Raw genomic sequence first — 9,502 nt, forward strand, 5'->3', positions numbered from 1 at the left:
TTGCAAGAATCAATATAGTGAAAATGAGTATACTATCCAAAGCACTCTATAGATTCAGTGCAATCCCTATCAAGATACCAATGGTATTTTTCACAGAACTAGAACAAATAATTTCATAATTTGTACGGAAATACAAAAAAACCTCAAATAGCCAAAGCAATCTTGAGAAAGAAGAATGGAACTGGAGGAATCAACCTGCCTGACTTCAGGCTCTACTACAAAGCTGCAGTCATCAAGACAGTATGGTACTGGCACAAAGACAGAAATATAGATCACTGGAACAAAATAGAAAGCCCAGAGATAAATCCACACACCTATGGACACCTTATCTTTGACAAAGGAGACAAGAATATACAATGTAGAAAAGACAATCTCTTTACAAGTGATTAGAATGTTTAAAACAAGGACATACGTTAAAAATTGTAAGAATCTTTCAAAATCCAATTCTGCTGCTGTGTCGCTTCAGTCATGTCCGACTCTGTGTGACCAAATAGACAGCAGCCCACCAGGCTCCGCCATCCTTAGGATTCTCCAGGCAAGAATACTGGAGTGGGTTGCCATTTCCTTCTCCAATGCATGAAAGTGAAAAGTGAAAGTGAAGTCGCTCAGACTTGTTACATATTTGACTATGAACATCAAAATTAAGTATTTCTGTCAACAAAAGGTCCTGTGAACAGTCCAAAGACAATCCACTGATGGGAAAAAAATATATATGCGTAACAAAGGCTTGATATCTAGAATATATAAATAGCTCCTGCAAATTCAACATGAAAAGCAAAAAAAAAAAAAAAATCCAAATTTTTTAATAGACAAAGGATATGAACAGAGATTCCAAAAGTACAATAAAAATCTAAGAAGTTACTCAATCTATTAATTAGGGAAATACAAATTACTACAATAATGTACAGAAAATTTAAAGAACTACAACTGCCAAGGAAATAGCTTATAATGAAGAGAAGATGACTAATTGTTTATGTGTTCACGCATCTTACATAGGAAATGTTATATATCATACACACAAGGAAACATTCATTTAAGCATTTAAATATACTTACTTACTAAAACCAAAGTTAACTGACTGGTCGCTGAGAATTTCAAACTGTACAGGACGATCCCCCATACAATATTTTCTTAATAACTCGAGGCAGGTATGTAATGTTTTTCTTGAGGGTTTATTTTCATGAAAAAGATCACCACCTAACAAAATAAAATCCACCTAATCAAAAGAAAATAGTGTGAAAATTAGTGTGTTTTATAGGTAAAATTTTTAAAACTATAGACCAAAGAGAGAAAAAAATTTTATAGAAGATACCACTATGTGTGGAGATTTAAAGTTTCATATTTTGTTCATTTAAAGGCCCTTCCAATCTGGTTACTAATCTGATTCCCACTTAGGTTCCCAGGCCACCTTCAAAAAGCCATCTTTAAATTACTATACCAAGTCTCTAACTCATGCTACCAGAAGTGATTTCTTTTTTTAAAGTTATCCAAATCAAACATAAACTTTGCACTTTAATAAAACCTATTGAAGGAATGGTTCAGTGGTAAAGAATCTGTCTGCCAAGCAGGAGACCCAGCTTTGATACCTGGGTCAGGAAGATCTGCTGGAGAAGGAACTGGCAACCCACTCCAGTATTCTTGCCTGGGAAATCCCATGGACAGAGGAGCCTGGCGCGCTACAGTCTATGGGGTCACAAAGAGTCAGAGACAACTTAATAACTAAACGACAACATGCAAGGAAGAGCTGATTCAATCCAAATTATTCACTAGATTCATTCAACAATTATTTAGACTTCCTATAGGCAGTAAAAGCTCAGGAAATAGCAATCTACAAAACAGATCATGTCCCTGCCCTCACTGAATACAATGTACCATACATCATACTGAGTATGATGAATAAAATATGACCCCTATTCTATTCAAAATCCAGTGGGAGAGAAAAACTGCTATGCATCTAAACATAAATCAGACTCTGAATTTAGACAGGGGATATATACCAGAAGAGCTATTACCAGAGATAATTTCTGGTATCAGAAAGACTCATCACAGGGCATGGCACAGCATACACTTGTTTAACAAACATCTGCTCTTCCCATCTTCCTATGCACTGTCTTTCTCCTCTTTAAAGCCCCAGACTCCCTTCCCCTTCTCCTTAGATCAGGATGGCAGATAAGCCTCCATTACCTCACTGCTGGGAGTCTCATATTTTTGTGGGGCTCCTGCATGGGAAATACCATGGACAGATGAGCCTGACGGGATATAGTCTGTGGGGTCACAAAGAATTGGACATGACCTGAGTGACTAAACAACAACAGTGCACATAAGCGATATTTTAGTCCATTAATCTGTCTTGCGTGCATGCTAAATTGCTTCAGTCTTGTTCGACTCTTTGCTATCCTATGGATTATAGCCCACCAGGCTCCTCTGTCCATGGGATTCTCCTGGGAAGAACACTGGAATGGGTTGCTGTGCCCTTCTCCAGGGGAGCTTCCCACATCTCATGTCTCCTGCATTGGCAGGTGAGTTCTTTATCACTAGTGCCACCTGGGAAGCCCTTTTCTGTCTTATGTCAACTTAATTATCAGACCAGTCAGAGAACCTAGAAGGGAAGAAGGAAAAGATTTCTGGCCCCTACACTAGTCAGAGAGACTGCAATTAAAATTTAAACTAGGTCTTCAAAACTAAACATGATTTGAGCAAAGGAAAAAAATGATCACAATCAAAGCCATAGAAAACACAACTTAAGTAAACATTTTTATAAGGGAGGGGAAGGGAAAGAGTTGTTTAAAAGAGTTTTGGAGGTTGGTTACTCAAACATACCAATGGGCTTAATACTACTCAACTGAATCCTTAAACATGGTTAGGGTGGTATGTTTTATATTATCAAGAGCAAAAAAAAAAATTTTAATATCTTTAAAAACTGGTTTGTGACTCTAGTGATCACTGAGAACACAACTTGCTTCTGAGGTATTCCAGCCCTACATGAATCTACTCATGAGGAAATGTCAGACACATCCAATCGAGGAATATTCTACAAAAATAATTACCTGTGACTCTTCAAAAATGTCAAGGTCATGCTGAGAGAACAAACTTATGGTTGCCAGGGGTTAAGGATAGAGGGGAAAGGATAGTTAGAGAGTTTGGGATGGCATGGACACACTGTTATATTTAAAATGGATAACCAACAAGGACCTACCACATAGAATAGGGAACTCTGCTCAAAGTTATATGGCAGCCTAGACAGGAGGGGAGTCTGGTGAGTGTGTGTGCGTGCTCAGTGTCCAACTCTTTGTGACCCCATGGACTGCAGCCTGCCAGGCTCCTCTGGGATTTCTCAGGCAAGAATATTGGAGTGGGTTGCCATTTCCTTCTCCAGGGGATCTTTCTGACTCAGGGATAGAACCCAGGTCTCCTACATTGCAGGCAAATTCTTTACCATCTAAGCCACCAGAGGACTCTGGGGCAGAGTGAATACATGTATATCCATTGAGTCCCTTCACTATTCACCTGAAACTATCACAACTTTGTTTAAAAAAAAAAAAGCCAGAGTCATTAAAGACAAGGCAGACTGAGGAAATGTCCCAGATTATAAGAGACTAAACAGACATGACAACTAAATGTAAAATGTAATCCTGGGTTGGGATCTAACAGCACTGACCTGCCCCCAAACTACTACGACATTTGTTGTGGGGAAAACTGGCAGCATCTTAGAATTACTTGATAGTACTGGAGAAACATCAGTTTCCCTGGTTCTGACAAGTGCACTCTGATTACACATGCAGTTTACTCTCAAGTGGTTCAGAAAAAGTGTGTCTGTCTGTGTGTGTATGTATGGAGAGAGAGAGGATAAATTAAATGTAAAAGTGTAGGAAGGGCATCCCTGGTGGCTCATATAATACAGATTCTTCCTGCAATGCAGGAGACCCTGGTTTGATCCTTGGTCAGGAAGATGCCCTGGAGAAGGGAATGGCAGCCCACTCCAGTTTTCTTGGCTGGAGAATCCCATGGACAGAGGAGCCTGGGACTACAGTCCATAGGGTCAAAATAGTTGGATCCAACTGAGCGATTAAGACACAGATACAAATTCTCACACACACACACACACACACACACACACACACAGTGTAGGAAAATCTCAGTGAAGGGTAAGAAATTATTTGTACTATTCTTACAATGTTTCTGTAAGACTGATATTGTTCCAAAATTAAAAGTAAAAAAAAAAGACTCTGAAGAACTAGAGAGTACAGATTAGCCTGACAGAACTAAAGAGTAGAGATAAGGCTGGTTAGAAGGCTGCTGCTACGTCGCTTCAGTGGTGTCCGACTCTGTGCGACCCCATGGACGGCAGCCCACCAGGCTCCCCATCCCTGGAATTCTCCAGGCAAGAACACTGGAGTGGGTTCCCACTTCCTTCTCCAATGCATGAAAGTGAAAAGTGAAAGTGAAGTCGCTCAGTTGTGTCCAACTCTTAGTGACCCCATGGACTGCAGCCCACCAGGCTCCTCCATCCATGGGATTTTCCAGGCAAGGGTATGGAGGGGGGTACCACTGCCCACAATATAAAGGACTTAAAAATCAGGAAGAATTTAGACTTCAGTAAGAAGAAATAGACACAAAAGATGGGGGAAAGTAAATATAACATGCATTTGGAGGTACCAGCTTGGGGCTGTGGGCTGAAGAGGACAGTTAGTATTAAAGAGTACAGGGAGAGGAAGCAGAAGGAAAGGAAATGACACAGCAAAGGAAAAAAAAAAAGCTTGCGCTCAGGGAAAGACATAGTTCTTCAGCACCTAAGCATAGAAAAAGACACAGGATTCTCTAGCAGGAAACAAACCTCCTTTGACTGTTAATTTCTCTCCCTTCAGGGTAAAAGGAGACGATACTAGACATTCCCTCATTCATGAACACATTTATGAGAGTGCCTCCCGCTTGGCAGATCCTTTCGCGGTACTAAGATACACATGAGCAAACAGAAAAGAATCTTCATTTTCATCTAATTTATCTTCCAGAGGAGAAGAAAATACACAAGTAGATAATCCAACAAATTATTTCAGATGGTGCTATAAAAAAATAAATGAGTACTGTGATAAGACTGTTTGGAGTTATCAGGGAAGACTTCTCCAAAAAGATAAAACTTGAACTGAGAGGTAAACCCTGACAAAATCAAGATGCTCGGAGCGGGAAGAGAACTAGACACACAGAGGTCCCAGAGTAGAACACACACTCCAGTGTAGATGGAGCACAAGCCAAGCACCCAGAGTCAAAGGAGATGAAGTCTTCTAGTAGGGTCAGATCATACTGAACTCTGTAGTTTAATTTTTACTCTAGATTTAATGGAAGGCCACTTAGATTTTGAAGCAGCAGAGTGCCATGATCTGAGTTATGATTTTATAAGTTCACTCTGTCTGCTACGCTGTAAAAAAGAAAAGAAAAAAAAAAACTAAGGGGAGCTATTGTAGTTCAGCAAAATAAGATAAAAGTTTTGAATTAAGCTTATAGACACAAAGGCAGAAAATAGTGGGGAGGTTCCACTCATAAATATTTAGAAATATGAACTAAAGGACTTGCAGAAAAACTGAACAGAACTCTAAGGAAAAGTCAAAGTTGAAGATAACAGTTTGCAAGTCACCCGAATTTATGTTTATTCCCCAGTTGTCTTCTGGGCTCTAGATAGACATTTTATCTGTCTGCCGGAAGGTTTCCTTGAATATCCTATTGGAACCTCCAATAGGAGGCTAATGGCCTAAATCAAAATTCATCACCTTCCCACATAATGAAGTATGTAATAAGGAAGTGTGAAAATAAGAAAGAAATCTTCCTTATTTAAAACCTACTTCTATTACGGGTACCACCATTCACCCAAACTTAACACACTTCAGAGATACTGTCATCCCTTCTCCCTCATCCGCATCTCCTAATCAAAGTATACAAACCCTATTTTTGTAATAGTTCTTGTATTCACTTCCTTTTTTCCATTGAAGGCTACGATTTTAAAAAAGCCTCAAACTTACCTTGACTTCATGCTAGACTCTTGTCAGAAGACTTTCTATTAGTTGGGTACAAAGTCTTCAATCTGGCATTTGAAGCTCTCACTGAAGCTCAAACCACATTTCTAGTTTTTCAGCCCTCTTTCCCAAACAAGACCCACCAGTGAGCCAACACAGCTGCTACATCCCTTCCAAGCCCAAGTTAAATGCCGCTTAATTTATCTCATCTTACTGTCCTATTCTAAATGTGATCTCTTCTACCTCTAATCTCTCAGGAAATGCTGTTTATAATTTTCTTATGGCTCTTATCACACATGACCTTGCATCTGAGCATTTTAGACATTTATCATATCTCACATACTGATTTGCCTGTTGTATGTTCTTTGAAAGCAGAAACTATAACAGTCATCTTTACAGTTCAAAAAGAAACATGCTGCACTTAGTAATCACTTCATCAATTGTCATAAATTTTTACAGACTATTTACGAAAGTCACTCCTACTTGAATTCAGAGAATAAGGCACACAAAATCTGATTTGGACTTTTAGCATACTTATATTTAAGCAGGCACTCTGAGCACAAGAATATATGAAACAAAACTCTAAAAGGAAAAACAGTAAGTATAGGAACTTGGTAGAAACTGCAAAAATGCAAACCAAACTCACATCATTTTCCTGGGCAAGTCTTAAAATTTCATCAAGTGTTACAAATGTATCATTTCCTCTCACAGCATCTTTTTCCATAAATCCCAGATGAATATCCGTTGCAACCAAGATTTTAAATGTGTTTTCATCATCGCTGTATTTAAAAAGAAGAAACACTTCAATATAATTCATTGAAAGAATGTTCAAGCAAACTGAACATCTAACCTAAAATCTAAAAAAAAAATCTAAATTAAATCTATAAAATAGCAATTATGAAATAAAATTATTTTTCCAGCTCTAAACAAGATCTGAAAATTTGAAGCATTTAATTTATTAACATCACAATCTTCCTACCACTAATACAATGTAGAATATATACACACTTTTTAAAAGGCTCTGTAACTGCTTCAAAAATATATAACCGTGTTACAAGCAGTTTTATACACTCATATGTAACCTGGATTTGAAAGTTTATTTTCCTACTCTGTTCCACAGCAAAAATCTAACAGAATTTGATCCCAGTATCTAAACTTGCTATTTATCTACTTTGCACTTTTCCAGGAAAATCAGAATTAACTAGTTAATTTAAAAAGCACTCCTCTTATTTTATAAGTAGACTTCTATTCTAATAAGCTAGTAACTTACATCCAGGTCCCTGCTTGACTACTCTCCATACAAAGTTAGCTTCCCATTAACAAATCTGGCCAAGTTTACAATGCCATTTAAATTTGGTAGTACTCCAAAGATTCAATACTTTCATGTGAAGCAGCAATATGATAATTATTAACATTCTCTTAAACTTAATGTGACTTTTTAACTGTCTTTAAAATAATTTGGTATCTCTGATCTCATCTCAACTCTCACATGTAAAGAGGTTAGGTATTATTGTTTCTGAATCATGAAACAGAATGGTAGAAATGGTACTAAAAGCCAGGATTAAAATTCAGGCTGTTTTCACTAAAACATACGAACTTAAAAACAAACTTTTATTTATCTCTAAAATTCAAATCTTTATACACAAGAGAAATTTCCAGAAAATGATACGCAGTTCTGACTGCTATATACATACAGATTTAGTCAGAATACTTTCAAATCACATTACTATCCAGACTTCCACAGCAATTTCTAAAGTATTTTCACTTGAGTTTTTTCATTTAAATACGAAAATTTATCATTTTAACTTGATACAAATGAAGAAATTGAGGTGAAGTTTAAAGGCTTGCTAACTTGCTCAGGGTCAAACAATACTAATCAAGAAATTAAAACCAGGATGAAAGACTCCAAGTTAAAAGCTTTTCCCACATTACTTTTCCTAGTTCTTTTATTTATTTTCATTTTAGTCAGATTCATTTGCAATTTATTCAGTACCAGGGCAATTTATCCCTCTAAAAATGTGCTCTAAAAGACTTGCATTAGCTAGTAAGACTTAGTTCAAGAATATTTATAGCTTCAAGTTTAAGACAAAAACCTAAGAACATAAATTTATACAGCAATATGCCAATCTACTGCAAAACCCCAATCTACTGCTGCATATTATCTTTAATTAATAAACATACAGTATGAATTGTTAACCATTCCAAATACTTTTTTTGACGACTAACACTTGTGTTCATGCAAGCTCTTTATTTACTAAATAAGTTTTCTTTTATGGTGAACATAGTCGACAGGCTATTTGGTAGAAACGCAAACCAATAAATATTTCGGAAGAAAGGTGCTTACAGGGCATCCGCAGGACTCATTTCTATGGTCAGTCCACCTCCTCCGAGACCAGTTCCTTCTCCAAGTACCCTTGGGTCCGGTGCTCAAAATAGGTCAGAAAACTCACTCGATTATAAATTCTAAAACAAAATTTTATTTAAAACATATTTTTTAAATGCAGACTGGCAATTCTGAAAGAGTCTCATTTTCACTTAAGCACCTACTATATTTTTATTTTTAATGTTAACAAAAAAAATAACGTGTCTCCAGTGCCACTCCAGTTTTACCACTATAATTAAACTCCCCTAGCTCCTTTTGCGTGCCCTGTGGGAAGCTAATATTTGTTAAATGAATGGGCAAAAGAGTCACACAATACTTCCGGTTTAGCACACGAATAACTCTGAACAGAAATGTTAAAGTTGCATGCAAGGGCTACTCTGGAGCCTAAGGAGATCCTGTATTTCCTGCTTAAACACAGAATTATTTTAAAGACACGGGCTTGTTTTGAAAGGACATGAGGTCCACGTTTGAATAACAAAAATACGTCGTTGAAGGAAAATACCCGGAGGAGCCTGGGAGAAGGAAATGGCAACCCACTCCAGTGTTCTTGCCTGGAGAATCCCAGGGACGGGGGAGCCTGGTGGGCTGCTGTCTATGGGGTCGCACGCAGTCGGACACGACTGAAACGACTTAGCAGCAGCAGCCGGAGGAGCCTAGTAGGCTACAGTCCACAGGGTCGCAAAGAGTCGGACACTACAGAGCGACTTTACTTTCACTTTCGAGGAGGAGAGTCTGCCACCGTGGAACGACCCCTCCCACGCCCAAATCGCCGGTTCGGTGAGGATCCCAAACCTCAGCGCGCCCGCACCACAAAACTCGCGGAACCTCCAAGCTCCTCCCTAGCCTACTCGGCCCATTCTTCGCACAAAGTCAGTACTCTCTGGGCTTCCGCCCGCGACGCCACAGACAGAGGAAGCAACTCGCAAATTACCCCACACCTGGACTCTCCACAGCCCCACCCTGAGGACCCGAGGCTGGCTTTTACCCGGGAAGAAGGAGGGACAATCACGACACAAAAAGCAACAGCACCGCCGGGGATGGCGTCTCAGAGCCAGCTTGTTGGTAAACCCGAATTAGGCGGGAGAGTAACAGCTTCTCCTTCTCTCGCGATACC

At 38.7% G+C, this 9,502-nt stretch overlaps 1 protein-coding gene across 4 annotated transcripts in view; it reads right to left on the bottom strand.

Moving 5' to 3' along the window:
• The window catches only part of MRE11 (MRE11 homolog, double strand break repair nuclease), a 73,907-nt gene extending 64,413 nt beyond the window's left edge, over nucleotides 1-9,494 (bottom strand). The window contains exons 1-4 of one of the 4 annotated variants that reach the window (XM_061440047.1): nucleotides 9,374-9,494; nucleotides 8,350-8,468; nucleotides 6,652-6,784; nucleotides 1,056-1,216 (exon numbers count right to left, since the gene is read on the bottom strand). In XM_061440047.1, coding sequence (XP_061296031.1) covers nucleotides 1,056-1,216; nucleotides 6,652-6,784; nucleotides 8,350-8,369 — 314 coding nt within the window. In that variant the 5' untranslated portion in view covers nucleotides 8,370-8,468; nucleotides 9,374-9,494. Of the gene's footprint in view, nucleotides 1-1,055; nucleotides 1,217-6,651; nucleotides 6,785-8,349; nucleotides 8,469-9,326 lie in introns of all 4 variants that reach the window. The other 3 variants (XM_061440045.1, XM_061440046.1, XM_061440049.1) reach the window with 3 other exon arrangements.
• Nucleotides 9,495-9,502: the final 8 nt, after the last annotated feature.

Source organism: Bos javanicus, chromosome 15 (genome assembly GCF_032452875.1).
Source record: "Bos javanicus breed banteng chromosome 15, ARS-OSU_banteng_1.0, whole genome shotgun sequence".
NCBI classification, from domain to species: Eukaryota; Metazoa; Chordata; class Mammalia; order Artiodactyla; family Bovidae; genus Bos; species Bos javanicus.